Source organism: Nomascus leucogenys, chromosome 12 (genome assembly GCF_006542625.1).
Source record: "Nomascus leucogenys isolate Asia chromosome 12, Asia_NLE_v1, whole genome shotgun sequence".
Taxonomy (NCBI): domain Eukaryota; kingdom Metazoa; phylum Chordata; class Mammalia; order Primates; family Hylobatidae; genus Nomascus; species Nomascus leucogenys.
In genome coordinates, this window is record NC_044392.1 from 48,989,233 (window position 1) to 49,005,045 (window position 15,813).

General features: G+C 48.5%; 1 protein-coding gene across 1 annotated transcript; it reads left to right on the forward strand.

Annotated features, from left to right (window-relative positions):
* Positions 1-2,486: 2,486 nt before the first annotated feature.
* HRNR (hornerin) lies at positions 2,487-15,495 on the forward strand. Its single transcript, XM_030824502.1, has 4 exons — positions 2,487-3,320; positions 4,950-5,565; positions 6,274-12,411; positions 12,724-15,495. Exons 1-4 carry the CDS (start codon positions 3,183-3,185, stop codon positions 14,313-14,315), a joined length of 8,484 nt encoding a protein of 2,827 aa, XP_030680362.1. The 5' UTR covers positions 2,487-3,182; the 3' UTR covers positions 14,316-15,495.
* The last annotated feature ends 318 nt before the right edge of the window (positions 15,496-15,813 follow it).

Here is a 15,813-nt window from a genome sequence, read left to right on the forward strand (position 1 = left end):
CTTCCTGAAAAGAAGATACAGAAGAGGAGCAAAGAGTGGTAAACTACAGCCTGCAGTTCATAGCTAGCTTGTCATCCATTTTTGTGTAGCCTATAGGATAAAAAGGTTTTCTACATTTGTAAGTGGTTGAAAAAATATATGACGTGAAATTGTATGACATTCAAAGATCAGTATTGACAAATAAGTTTTACTGAAACATAGCCATGCTCATTTATTTACATATCATCTATGGCTACTTTTATGCTACAACAGCAGAGTTGAGTAGTTGCAACAAAAACTATCTGTCCTGCAGAGATAATATTTTGTACTATCTGGCCCTTTACAAAAAAATGTTTGCTGGCCCCTATTTCAGGAGAACACTGGCCCCAAGAGCATGTTCACCTGGAATAGTCTTCTCTCACAACCCTCTCCTCCCTTCGTGACAACAGCTGGCTCCTGCAGGAAATCAGTCTTCACTCAGCAAATTCCACCCCCCTTTACTCCCACAGTCTCAGCCACACCTTTAAAAAGTCATTGTTCTGATGAAGCATGAAAACCTGGCCCAATCAGATGTCCAGAGGAAATACGGCTACAGAATGGATACTGACTCTGCAGCCCTCTGGGCAATTCTTAGAAGAAAACACGTAGCCTAACAATAGTTGAATTTGGAATCATGTAATTTATCACTTGCCAACAGTTGCTACCACACCTTCTCAAATCCTGATGACCATATTGCACAAGATTTAAGTCCATGTAACTTCACACACCTTCAGTGAAATTTGTGTTATATGTTCACAATGGAAGAAATGCAGAGCGAGGGCCTCAGAAAAAAGCAGAAAGCCACTCATTGATTCTCAATGCTAAGATTCAGTTTATATTCGGTAAAATCATGTCCTCTGAGGCAAAGATGGCAAGAGAGAGGGCAGACCCTAGTCCTCCTGTGAAATGATGGAAGTTCGCCAATGCAGAGGACTATAGTCTTGATCTTTGCTTCTCTTTCAAATGAATTCAAACTGACATTTATTGGAGACCGTTATGTGACAAGCAGTATACTAGGTCTCCAAATGACGTAAGGATAAATAATGTCCATTCCTTATTCTCAAGGAGCTCATAGCCTAGAAATGAAATAAGCCCATAGACAAATGTGTGTGTGTGTGTGTGTGTGTGTTTGTGAAAGGCAAGGATGTACAACAAATAACTAACAGTAGTTATTTTTGGCTAGTGGCTACAAAGGTATTTTGATTTTATCTTATTTGCTTATCAATATTTTCTAATTTTTATATTAAACAATAATTGTATAGTAAAACAATTTTTAAAGATTACAATATAGTATGATTGATACAACAATAAATATGAACAAGGTACACAATTACAACTCCCTCTTGAGTAATTCAGGAAAGATTTCCTATGGGAAGCCTAAATTGGATTTTTAAGAATAATTAGTTCACTAGGCAGACAATGAGGAAAGACATTCTAAGAAAAAATATGAAATAACATATCCCATGGTATATTGAGGAAGTTTGAAATATTACTAGTTAATTACTGTTGGAGTACAAAGAGAAATATGGAGGGGAGAAATGGAGCTGGAAAAAAGCCACAGCCCAGATCACGAGGAACCATGGATACCATGCTAACAAGCACGCATTTCTTCCTAAGGTTATATGGTGTTTGAAATGAAAGCTATGGTGATGAATGGCCAGTAAGGGGTCTGGCAAATTGAGGTACTTAATGAGATAAAAGGATGGCCTGGAGCCATTATCCGTTTCAAAAGGTAATAACAATACCACAGATGACACTTTGGCTGGAATACCATTTAAGAAAATTTAGCTTACAATGGGAGAGTTTGACTAGATGATCTTTACAGTCCTTTTAATCATCAATTTCCATGATTCTTTGACATTTGGGCCATGATGTCCCTGCACACACTCCATTCAACTTCTACTAAAATCCACACAATTTGTTGTCAATGTATTGTGCTAGATAGTTTGATGAATACAAAAAGAGGCCTTTCTGCAAAGTATCCTGACACTTTGGCAGGTGGGGCTGAGAGTAGCCCAGATTTGGGAACTGCTAATGCAATCTTAGGTGAACATGTTAGGAAGTGAGAAAGCAGGTAAACACCTGGGAGGTGGAGATAGAGGTGGAGATGGGCTTGTTTAGGAGTAAATTAGGACATCTCAAAGAGAGCAACTCCTCCCTAAGATGGACCATTATTCCCTCTATAAAAAGGCCACTCTGCCCAACTCGCAGCACCCTGCAAGCTGCTTCTGTCTCTATCCTACTTGTTCCTCTGGTGAGCTAGGTAAGTGAGCAGTTCAATCCCACTCAAGGGTACTTAGGGCTATAAATTACAAAAGTCCAGGATGTGCTCTAAGGCAAAGAGGCACTAGATACAAGGCCTCTTTTTAGTATACTCTGGGGAACTTTGGTATAAGTTTAAGTTTACTGAAAAGAAAAATGAAACAAAGACTAGGACTATGTATGTTATCTCCTTTCTTTGAGGTCGCTTCCCTCATAACATGGATGTCATGGGGTTCTAATTATCCACAGGCAGGTTGCCTTCTTTACAACTGAGCTTTTCCTCTCTATTGTGTAATAAGGTCTGAGGGTCACTTCCTGCTTGGAGAATGAGAACAGAAGCTGGATCTAATAGCAGTTACCCTTAGCTTCATATCACCTAGGCTTGTTGGCTTTGCTCACATTGTCTACTTTCTCTGACCTAGAAGTCTTGAGAGTTCAGTTCAGCCACTGATGCTCCTTAGTTGGAGTAAGGCATGTCATGTAGATGATGGACCTGTGCCCACAGTATGCTTGGAACCTAGAGAGAAAGAGGAAGCAGATGAAGTGGAACACTCAGGACTTCTACAGCTCCAGAACAAAGCTGATATTATCCCTGGTAACGGCAGGAAGCCAAAAACAGAAAGTCATTTTTCCTACATTCATTCAGGAATGGAAATAAGACCTACGGATTATGTTCCTAATTTCATCACTCTCTTGCTACATGGCTTGAACAAGTCATTCAACTCTGAATTGGTTCTTGATTACAACAGAATGAATTTAATCATGCCTGACTAATTCTGAACAATTATTATAAATAATTAGAACTATTTATGCGTTTAAACAAGAAATAAGAATAGTAAGGGATTGGTCTCTCTTTTTCCTCCCTTTAGGTTACTCAAACTTGCAAAAAAAAAAAAAACAAAATGCCTAAACTCCTACAAGGCATCGTCACCGTCATCGATGTTTTCTACCAATATGCCACCCAGCATGGGGAGTATGATATGTTGAACAAGGCAGAGCTGAAAGAACTTCTGGAAAGGGAGTTTCATCAAATTCTGAAGGTAAGAACTCCACGCCAGGATGGAGTTATGCAGGAATTTTCTTCTTTATCCCTTTCCACCTTCTTGTCACATGTGCCAAACATCCTAGAGGATTCTCCCTACTTGGTGAGAGAGAACAGGGTTTGGTAAAAGTTTGAGATAAGGTCAAAAGCTGATCCATGACGGTTTCCATAGCATAACTAAGGGAAGTGACCCTACTAAACAACAAACAAAACCCATAGGTTAAATAATGTTCTATCTAAGTGACTAATTCCTACAAACCCAGACAGTCCTCAGAAAAACTGTGAAGTAGATTTATGAGTTCAGGAAATTAGCATTTACTCCTGAATCACAAAAGAGTGTGTCCACCACCTTAAAACTGTCAGGTCTAGATTTGATAGCTTAGATATTTGGGAGCTTATATCAGACTCCTGAGTTTCAGTTCCTTAAATTTGGATTTCTGTGGATTTCAGATATGCTATTCAGATATCAGATGTCAGATATTCAGTGTATCAGCTATGAATCTCATAATCTTCCCCCACTAACCTTTTTCCTTCATCTTTTTGCCCAAAGCAAAAATCTGGTGTCATTTTTTATTTTCTCTCTCTCAGCAGACACCACTACCTTCTAACCTCCATCTAACTCATCAATAATCTCTCAAAACAACCCATTTCTCTTCATCACTATTATTAGTCCTCTGGTTCAGGGCACCTACTACTTCTACTCTCAGCATTAGATGCAAATATAATCATTTCACTCCTCAGCTAAAAATCCTTCAGTAGTTCCCAATTGCTCTTAAAATGAAGTACAGAGTTCCTTAACATAACTTAAAAGTCATAATCTAGTCCCTATTTGTCTGTCTATCCACATTTCTTGACTCTTCAAACTCTAAATCTAGCAATTCTGAATTTCCTTCAGTTCCTTGAATGCTCCATAACTTCTCTCACCTCTAGCCCTTTGTTCATATAATTCCCTCTGCCTAGAACAATCTTTTCCCCTTCTCTTTCTCTTCCTACTCCTTCATTTGGCTAATTCTAATCCATCCTTCAAAAGGCATCATTTCCTCTCATTAACCTTTCTAGGATCCCCAATGGTTCCTTTCTGATCTACTCTTGTAGAAACTTTATCACAATAAATTATAATTTTAAGTTTGTATATCTGACCAACTAAACTTTCAATTCCATTTTTTTTTTCAGGAAGCACACTTGTTCACTGCTTTATACTCTCATATGACATAATGGTAGGCAACTAGTAACATAATAAATCTTTGTTCAGTGAGTAAATTAAGTAGCTAGTTAATTTAATTGGATAAAGAAAAGTTGATATAATTAATGTAGGTATAAAAACGTATTACTTATAAATTAGCTAATCATTCATATTTGACCCATTCTTTACCAAAAATAATCAGCCCTCTTGTTTCCTTTCATCTTCCAGTTGCATCCTATTCTAGCTGTTTCCCACCACATTATTCATTCCATATTCCTTTTTCTCTTCCTGTTCAGGATATAGAAATGCAGCCTAAAGGACTGTGTGAATGAGTTCCATATAAATAAGCCAAACATTTACATTTTCACATCCTTCCTTCAGTTCATTAGCGAGATGTATTGTCCATACTAAAAGAGCTACTCTTTGTACCTTTCTCTTATACAGAATCCAAATGATCCAGATACCGTGGATATCATCTTGCAAAGTCTGGATCAAGACCATAACAAGAAAGTGGATTTTACTGAGTATCTTCTGATGATATTCAAGCTGGTTCAGGCTCATAATAAAACCATTGGCAAAGATTACTGCCAAGCTTCAGGGTCAAAGCTGAGCGATGGCATTCACCAGCACCAAGAGGAACAAGAGGAAACTGAAAAAGAGGACGACAAACGGCAAGAATCCTCTTTTAGTCATTCAAGTTGGAGTGCAGGAGAGAATGATTCCTATTCCAGGAACGTCAGAGAAAGTATTAAACATAGCACTGAATCCATATCCAGAAGACTGAGTTTTCAAAGAGACTTTTCTGGCCAACATAACTCCTGCTCAGGTCAGTCTTCCAGCTATGGTGAGCAAAACTCCAGCTCCCATCAGACTTCGGACCGCGGCCAACATGGGTCTGGGACAGGGCAGTCTCCCAGCTATGGCCGACATGGGTCCGGCTCCGGAAGGTCTTCCAACAGTGGCCCACATGGGTCTGGCTCAGGTCAGTCCTCTGGCTTTGGTCAACACGAGTCTAGCTCAGGGCAGTCCTCTGGGTACAGTCAGCATGGATCTGGCTCAGGTCACTCCTCCGGCTATGGACAACACAGCTCTAGGTCAGGACAATCATCTAGGGGCGAACGACACGGATCTAGCTCAGGTTCATCTTCCAGCTATGGTCAGCATGGGTCTGGCTCCCGTCAGTCTTCGGGCCACGACCGACATGGGTCTGGATCTGGCCAGTCTCCTAGCCCTAGCCGTGGTCGACATGGGTCTGGTTCCGGGCAGTCTTCCAGCTACGGCCCATATGGGTCAGGCTCAGGGCAGTCTTCCAGCCGTGGCCCATATGAGTCTGGCTCAGGTCACTCTTCTGGCTTAGGTCAACAAGAGTCTCACTCAGGACAGTCCTCTGGCTACAGTAAACAAGGATCTAGCTCGGGTCATTCCTCTACCCATGGGCAACATGGTTCTACATCAGGACAGTCATCGAGCTGTAGCCAACATGGAGCGAGCTCAGGTCAGTCTTCCAGCCATGGTCAGCATGGCTCTGGCTCAAGTCAGTCTTCTGGCTATAGCCGACAGGGCTCTGGATCAGGTCACTCTCCTAGTCGCGGCCGACATGGGTCCGGTTCCGGGCACTCTTCCAGCTACGGCCAACATGGATCTGGCTCCGTTTGGTCTTCCAGAAATGGCCCACATGGGTCTGGCTCAGGCCAGTCCTCTGGCTTTGGTCAACACGAGTCTAGCTCAGGGCATTCCACTGGTAACAGTCAGCATGGATCTGGCTCAGGTCACTCCTCCGGCTACGGACAACACGGCTCTAGGTCAGGACAGTCATCTAGGGGCGAACAACATGGATCTAGCTCAGGTTCGTCTTCCAGCTATGGTCAGCATGGGTCTGGCTCCCATCAGTCTTCGGGTCACGGTCAACAAGGGTCTGGATCTGGCCAGTCCCCTAGCCACGGCCAACATGGGTCCGGTTCGGGGCACTCCAGCCATGGCCAACCCAGGTCCGGCTCAAGTTGTTCTTCCAGCCGTGGCCATTATGAGTCTGGCTCAGGCCAGGCTTCTGGCTTTGGGCAACACGAGTCTGGCTCAGGACAGTCCTCTGGCTATAGTCAGCATGGTTCTAGCTCAGGTCACTCCTCTAGCCAGGGACGACATGGATCTACGTCAGGGCAATCATCAAGCTCCGGCCAACATGGCTCTAGCTCAGGTCAATCTTCCCACTATGGTCATCATGAGTCTGGCTCCCATCAGTCTTTGGGCCGCAGCCGACACACGTCTGGATCTTGCCAGTCTCCAGGCCATGGCCAGCATGGGTCTGGGTCAGGCTCAAGAAAGTCTTCTAGCAGTAGCTTACATGGGTCTGGATCAGGCCAGTCTTCTGGCTTTGGTCAACACGAGTCTGGCTCAGGGCAGTCCTCTGGTTACGGTCAGCATGGATCTGGCTCAGGTCACTCCTCCGGCTATGGACAACACAGCTCTAGGTCAGGACAGTCATCTAGGGGCGAACGACACGGATCTAGCTCAGGTTCGTCTTCCAGCTATGGTCAGCATGGGTCTGGCTCCCGTCAGTCTTCGGGCCATGACCAACAAGGGTCTGGATCTGGCCAGTCTCCTAGCCCTAGCCGTGGCCGACGTGGGTCTGGTTCCAGGCAGTCTTCTAGCTATGGCCCACATGGGTCTGGCTCAGGGTGGTCTTCCAGCCGTGGCCCATATAAGTCTGGCTTAGGTCACTCTTCTGGCTTAGGTGAACAACAGTCTCGCTCAGGACAGTCCTCTGGCTACGGTCAACATGGATCTAGCTCGGGTCATTCCTCTACCCATGGGCAACATGGTTCTACATCAGGACAGTCATCGAGCTGTAGCCAACATGGAGCTACCTCAGGTCAGTCTTCCAGCCATGGTCAGCATGGCTCTGGCTCAAGTCAGTCTTCTGGCTATGGCCGACAGGGCTCTGGATCAGGTCATTCTCCTAGTCGTGGCCAACACGGGTCTGGTTCCGGGCACTCTTCCAGCTATGGCCAACATGGATCTGGCTCCGTTTGGTCTTCCAGAAATGGCCCACATGGGTCTGGCTCAGGCCAGTCTTCTGGCTTTGGTCAACACGAGTCTAGCTCAGGGCATTCCACTGGTTACAGTCAGCACGGATCTGGCTCAGGTCACTCCTCTGGCTATGGACAACACAGCTCTAGGTCAGGACAGTCATCTAGGGGCGAACAACATGGATCTAGCTCAGGTTCGTCTTCCAGCTATGGTCAGCATGGGTCTGGCTCCCATCAGTCTTCGGGTCATGGCCGACAAGGGTCTAGATCTGGCCAGTCCCCTAGCCACGGCCGACATGGGTCCGGTTCGGGGCACTCCTCCAGCCATGGCCAACACGGGTCCGGCTCAAGTTGTTCTTCCAGCCGTGGCCATTATGAGTCTGGCTCAGGCCAGGCTTCTGGCTTTGGGCAACATGAGTCTGGCTCAGGCCAGTCCTCTGGCTATAGTCAGCATGGTTCTAGCTCAGGTCAATCCTCTAGCCAGGGACGACATGGATCTACATCAGGGCAGTCATCAAGCTCCGGCCAACATGGCTCTAGCTCAGGTCAATCTTCCAGCTGTGGTCAGCATGAGTCTGGCTCCCATCAGTCTTTGGGTCGCGGCCGACACGGGTCTGGATCTGGCCAGTCACCAGGCCGCGGCCAGCGTGGGTCTGGGTCAGGGCAGTCTCCCAGCTACGGCCAACATGGGTCTGGCTCCGGAAGGTCTTCCAGCAGCGGCCCACATGGGTCTGGCTCAGGCCAGTCTTCTGGCTTTGGTCAACATGAGTCTAGCTCCGGGCAGTCCTCTGGTTACAGTCAGCATGAATCTGGCTCAGGTCACTCCTCTGGCTATGGACAACACGGCTCTAGGTCAGGACCATCATCTAGGGGTGAACGACACGGATCGAGCTCAGGTTCGTCTTCCAGCTATGGTCAGCATGGGTCTGGCTCCCATCAGTCTTCGAGCCATGACCGACAAGGGTCTGGATCTGGCCAGTCTCCTAGCCCTAGCCGTGGCCGACATGGGTCTGGTTCCGGGCAGTCTTCCAGCTATGGCCCACGTGGGTCTGGCTCAGGGCAGTCTTCCAGCCGTGGCCCATATGAGTCTGGTTCAGGTCACTCTTCTGGCTTAGGTCAAGAGTCTCGCTCAGGACAGTCCTCTGGCTACAGTCAACACGGATCTAGCTCAGGTCACTCCTCTACCCATGGGCAACATGGTTCTACATCAGGACAGTCATCGAGCTGTGGCCAACATGGAGCTAGCTCAGGGCAGTCTTCCAGCCACGGTCAGCATGGCTCTGGCTCAAGTCAGTCTTCTGGCTATGGCCGACAGGGCTCTGGATCGGGTCACTCTCCTAGTCGCGGTCGACATGGGTCCAGTTCTGGGCACTCTTCCAGCTATGGCCAACATGGGTATGGCTCTGGTTGGTCTTCCAGAAATGGCCCACATGGGTCTGGCTCAGGCCAGTCTTCTGGCTTTGGTCAACACGAGTCTAGCTCGGGGCAGTCTTCTGGTTACAGTCAGCATGGATCTAGCTCAGGTCACTCCTCCGGCTATGGACAACACGGCTCTAGGTCAGGACAGTCATCTAGGGGTAAACAACACAGATCTAGCTCAGGTTCCTCTTCCAGCTATGATCAGCATGGGTCTGGCTCCCGTCAGTCTTCGGGCCACAGCCAACAAGGGTCTGGATCTGGCCAGTCTCCTAGCCCTAGCCGTGGCCGACATGGGTCTAGTTCCCGGCAGTCTTCCAGCTATGGCCCACGTGGGTCTGGCTCAGGGCAGTCTTCCAGCCGTGGCCCATATGAGTCTGGTTCAGGTCACTCTTCTGGCTTAGGTCAACAAGAGTCTCACTCAGGAGAGTCCTCTGGCTACAGTCAACACGGATCTAGCTCGGGTCATTCCTCTACCCATGGGCAACATGGTTCTACATCAGGACAGTCATCGAGCTGTGGCCAACATGGAGCTAGTTCAGGTCAGTCTTCCAGCCATGGTCAGCATGGCTCTGGCTCAAGTCAGTCTTCTGGCTATGGCCGACAGGGCTCTGGATCGGGTCACTCTCCTAGTCGCAGTCGACATGGGTCCGGTTCTGGGCACTCTTCCAGCTACGGTCAACATGGGTCTGGCACCGGTTGGTCTTCCAGAAATGGCCCACATGGGTCTGGCTCAGGCCAGTCTTCTGGCTTTGGTCAACACGAGTCTAGCTCAGGGCAGTCCTCTGGTTACAGTCAGCATGGATCTGGCTCAGGTCACTCCTCCAGCTATGGACAACATGGCTCTAGGTCAGGACAGTCATCTAGGGGCGAACAACATGGATCTAGCTCAGGTTCGTCTTCCAGCTATGGTCAGCATGGGTCTGGCTCCCATCAGTCTTCGGGTCACGGCCGACAAGGGTCTGGATCTGGCCAGTCCCCTAGCCACGGCCGACATGGGTCCGGTTCGGGGCACTCCTCCAGCCATGGCCAACACGGGTCCGGCTCAAGTTGTTCTTCCAGCCGTGGCCATTATGAGTCTGGCTCAGGCCAGGCTTCTGGCTTTGGGCAACATGAGTCTGGCTCAGGCCAGTCCTCTGGCTATAGTCAGCATGGTTCTAGCTCAGGTCACTCCTCTAGCCAGGGACGACATGGATCTACATCAGGGCAGTCATCAAGCTCCGGCCAACATGGCTCTAGCTCAGGTCAATCTTCCAGCTGTGGTCAGCATGAGTCTGGCTCCCATCAGTCTTTGGGCCGCGGCCGACACGGGTCTGGATCTGGCCAGTCACCAGGCCACGGCCAGCATGGGTCTGGGTCAGGGCAGTCTCCCAGCTACGGCCAACATGGGTCTGGCTCCGGAAGGTCTTCCAGCAGCGGCCCACATGGGTCTGGCTCAGGCCAGTCTTCTGGCTTTGGCCAACATGAGTCTAGCTCCGGGCAGTCCTCTGGTTACAGTCAGCATGAATCTGGCTCAGGTCACTCCTCCGGCTATGGACAACACAGCTCTAGGTCAGGATCATCATCTAGGGGTGAACGACACGGATCGAGCTCAGGTTCGTCTTCCAGCTATGGTCAGCATGGGTCTGGCTCCCATCAGTCTTCGGGCCATGACCGACAAGGGTCTGGATCTGGCCAGTCTCCTAGCCCTAGCCGTGGCCGACATGGGTCTGGTTCCGGGCAGTCTTCCAGCTATGGCCCACGTGGGTCTGGCTCAGGGCAGTCTTCCAGCCGTGGCCCATATGAGTCTGGTTCAGGTCACTCTTCTGGCTTAGGTCAACAAGAGTCTCACTCAGGAGAGTCCTCTGGCTACAGTCAACACGGATCTAGCTCGGGTCATTCCTCTACCCATGGGCAACATGGTTCTACATCAGGACAGTCATCGAGCTGTGGCCAACATGGAGCTAGTTCAGGTCAGTCTTCCAGCCACGGTCAGCATGGCTCTGGCTCAAGTCAGTCTTCTGGCTATGGCCGACAGGGCTCTGGATCGGGTCACTCTCCTAGTCGCAGTCGACATGGGTCCGGTTCTGGGCACTCTTCCAGCTACGGCCAACATGGGTCTGGCACCAGTTGGTCTTCCAGAAATGGCCCACATGGGTCTGGCTCAGGCCAGTCTTCTGGCTTTGGTCAACACGAGTCTAGCTCAGGGCAGTCCTCTGGTTACAGTCAGCATGGATCTGGCTCAGGTCACTCCTCCAGCTATGGACAACATGGCTCTAGCTCAGGACAGTCATCTAGGGGCGAACGACACAGATCTAGCTCAGGTTCATCTTCCAGCTATGGTCAGCATGGGTCTGGCTCCCATCAGTCTTCGGGTCACGGCCAACAAGGGTCTGGATCTGGCCTGTCCCCTAGCCGCGGCCGACATGGGTCTGGTTCAGTGCACTCCTCCAGCCATGGCCAGTACGGGTCTGGCTCAAATTGTTCTTCCAGCTGTGGCCATTATGAGTCTGGCTCAGGCCAGGCTTCTGGCTTTGGGCAACACGAGTCTGGCTCAGGACAGTCCTCTGGCTATAGTCAGCATGGTTCTAGCTCAGGTCACTCCTCCAGCCAGGGACGACATGGATCTACGTCAGGGCAATCATCAAGCTCCGGCCAACATGGCTCTAGCTCAGGTCAATCGTCTCGCTATGGTCATCATGAGTCTGGCTCCCATCAGTCTTTGGGCCGCAGCCGACACACGTCTGGATCTTGCCAGTCTCCAGGCCATGGCCAGCATGGGTCTGGGTCAGGCTCAAGAAAGTCTTCTAGCAGTAGCTTACATGGGTCTGGCTCAGGCCAGTCTTCTGGCTTTGGTCAACACGAGTCTAGCTCAGGGCATTCCACTGGTTACAGTCAGCACGGATCTGGCTCAGGTCACTCCTCCGGCTACGGACAACACGGCTCTAGGTCAGGACAGTCATCTAGGGGCGAACAACATGGATCTAGCTCAGGTTCATCTTCCAGCTATGGTCAGCATGGGTCTGGCTCCCATCAGTCTTCGGGTCACGGCCGACAAGGGTCTGGATCTGGCCAGTCCCCTAGCCATGGCCGACATGGGTCCGGTTCGGGGCACTCCTCCAGCCATGGCCAACACGGGTCCAGCTCAAGTTGTTCTTCCAGCCGTGGCCATTATGAGTCTGGCTCAGGCCAGTCTTCCGGCTTTGGTCAACATGAGTCTAGCTCAGAGCAGTCCTCTGGTTACAGTCAGCATGGATCTGGCTCAGGTCACTCCTCCGGCTACGGACAACACGGCTCTAGGTCAGGACAGTCATCTAGGGGCAAACAACACAGATCTAGCTCAGGTTCATCTTCCTTCTATGATCAGCATGGGTCAGGCTCCCGTCAGTCTTCGGGCCACAGCCAACAAGGGTCTGGATCTGGCCAGTCTCCTAGCCGGGGCCGACATGGGTCCGGTTCGGGGTACTCCTCCAGCCACGGCCAACATGGGTCTGGCTCAAGTTGTTCTTCCAGCCATGGCCATTATGAGTCTGGTTCAGGCCAGTCCTCTGGCTATAGTCAGCATGGTTCTGGCTCAAGTCATTCCTCTAGCCAGGGACGACATGGATCTACGTCAGGGCAATCATCAAGCTCCGGCCAACATGGCTCTATCTCAGGTCAATCTTCCAGCTATAGTCACCATGAGTCTGGCTCCCGTCAGTCTTTGGACCGCGGTGGACATGGGTCTGGATCTGGCCAGTCTCCAGGCCGTGGCCACCATGGGTCTGGGTCAGGGCAGTCTCCCAGCTACGGCCGACATGGGTCTGGCTCCAGTTGGTCTTCCAGCAGTGGCCCACATGGGTCTGGCTCAGGCCAGTCTTCTGGCTTTGGTCAACACGAGTCTAGCTCAGGGCAGTCCTCTGGTTACAGTCAGCATGAATCTGGCTCAGTTCACTCCTCCGGCTATGGACAACACAGCTCTAGGTCAGGACAGTCATCTAGGGGCGAACGACACGGATCTAGCTCAGGTTCATCTTCCAGCTATGGTCAACATGGGTCTGGCTCCCGTCAGTCTTCGGGCCATGACCGACAAGGGTCTGGATCTGGCCAGTCTCCTAGCCCTAGCCATGGCCGACGTGGGTCTGGTTCCGGGCAGTCTTCTAGCTATGGCCCACATGGGTCAGGCTCAGGGCGGTCTTCCAGCCGTGGCCCATATAAGTCTGGCTCAGGTCACTCTTCTGGCTTAGGTCAACAAGAGTCTCGCTCAGGACAGTCCTCTGGCTACAGTCAACACGGATCTAGCTCGGGTCGTTCCACTACCCATGGGCAACATGGTTCTACATCAGGACAGTCATCGAGCTGTGGCCAACATAGAGCTAGCTCAGGTCAGTCTTCCAGCCACGGTCAGCATGGCTCTGGCTCAAGTCAGACTTCTGGCTATGGCCGACAGGGCTCTGGATCTGGCCAGTCTCCTAGTCGTGGCCGACATGGGTCCAGTTCCAGGCACTCTTCCAGCTATGGCCAACATGGGTCTGGCTCCGTTTGGTCTTCCAGCCATGGCCCATATGAGTCTGGCTCAGGTCACTCTTCTGGCTTAGGTCAACAAGAGTCTCACTCAGGACAGTCCTCTGGCTATGGATCTAGCTCGGGTCACTCCTCTACCCATGGGCAACATGGTTCTACATCAGGACAGTCATCAAGCTGTGGCCAACATGGAGCTAGCTCAGGTCAGTCTTCCAGCCACGGTCAGTATGGCTCTGGCTCAAGTCAGTCTTCTGGCTATGGCCGACAGGGCTCTGTATCTGGCCAGTCTCCTAGTCCCAGCCGACATGGGTCTGGTTCCAGGCACTCTTCCAGCTATGGCCAACATGGGTCTGGCTCTGGTCGTTCTTCCAGCCGTGGCCCATATGAGTCTGGCTTGGGTCACTCTTCTGTCTTTGGTCAACATGAGTCTGGCTCAGGACATTCCTCTGCTTATAGTCAGCATGGAAGTGGCTCAGGGCACTTCTCTAGTCATGGACAGCATGGTTCTACATCAGGACAGTCATCAACCTTTGGCCAGGGGGGATCTAGCACAGGCCAGTCTTCCAGCTATGGCCACCGTGGCTCTGGCTCCAGTCAGTCTTCCGGCTATGGCCGACATGGGGCTGGATCTGGCCAGTCTCCTAGCCACGGCCGAGATGGGTCTGATTTAGGGCAGTCTTCCAGCTATGGCCTACATGGGTCTGGCTCAGGACAGTCCTCTGGTTATAGTCAGCATGGAAGTGGCTCAGGGCAAGATGGGTATTCTTATTGCAAAGGAGGAAGTAACCGTGAAGGGGGAAGTTCTGGCTCAAATTTTCTCAGTTTTCCTAGTAGCACTTCACCCTATGAATATGTCCAAGAGCAGAGGCGCTACTTTTATCAGTGAATAATAAATATAAATGCAATTTACTCAAGTAGCAATTTAAGAAATAGGAAAGTCATCTATGAATTCATCATGAAAGACAAGCAATCCATCATGAAATTGTTTCTAAAAGTCAATCAATGCATTTCTGTCTCTTTCTTTAGAGCCTATAACTGTAGCATATATCTTGTTATGGGGTTCCTTCCAAAGACTGTTAGGCATTTGGGCTACTTTGTTAGAAAATACTGAGTGGAATAACTTGTTAGAATGAGGGTTAAACTTTGAGGAATAATGAAAAGCTTTTAAAGAGCTTTGGGTTTAGTTGGAGTTGTCTTTTTGAGAGCTCATCATTCAATTATAGATGGTGCCAAAGCTAACCTTACATTTCTTAAAAGCAAAATATTACAAATGCATTACCAGTCCTAGATACAAAGCTTTGTTTTACAGCAATTAGTGTACCCTGATTTTTAGTGTGTCCCATGTTTGGTGTGTCCCGATTTTTGGTATTGTGGCAGAAGGTGAAGGCTCTGAAAGCAAAGATGCAGCAGCGGTAGTGTCTTTACTTATCAAAACCATCAAGTCCCTTTTCTTGGGTATATCTTTAATTAGTAAGCTAATTAGTGGCATAAAAAGTAGCATCAGGGTCTTTTCCCAAACCAGTGAGCAAGAGCATTATTTCATAAAGAACAGGGATTTATCATTTCAGGAAAAAAAAAAACATTCAAATGTGGGCTTTAGCTTGTTTTCAGCAAGAAAGATCTTGCTCCCTATTTCTAAGAGGCTGCTCAATATTGGGAAACATATTGAGGAGTTATTCCATGGAAATACAATGCTTTCCACCTACTACTGTAGTTCAATAACCTTTCCACCTAAAAAAATATCATCCATGCCCAGATGAAAAGGAAGAGTATCTGTCACTGCTATATAGTTCCTTAATTTGACTGTAACATATTTGTTTCAAGTTTTTGGATTCAAACAACTGGATTGCATTAAAATTGACAATAAACAAATGTTGATTAAATACTAAGATTTTTCTCATCTGTGCTTCATTTCACTTCTTACATACAGATGGTCATCCTAGAAACCAACCCAAACAGCTATTTCCCAATATTCTATTTTTCACAATGAAGAATAGATAAAGCATTCTTAAAACTCAATAAGACAAACTACTTCATTTTAAAATGAGCAAAATTCCATCACACTGGTATTGGCAATGTTTTTTTGATATGACACCAAAATCACACACAATAATGTGGAGCTGTCAGCTCCATACATGTTATTGTCCCTGAAGACCTTAGAGGGAGACAACATATGGAGGTAGAAGGCGATATTTGTCTTAGTTTAACAAAACGTTTTTAGTTTTAGTTTCAATTTTTAACAAAAAAAGTTTTTTAAAAAAAATTTAAAACAGAAAAAAGCTTACAGAATAATGATGTAAAGAAAAAAATATTTGTGTTCAGCTATACAATGTGTTCATGCTTTAAGCTAAGTATTATTAAGAGAGTCAAAAAGTTTAAAAATG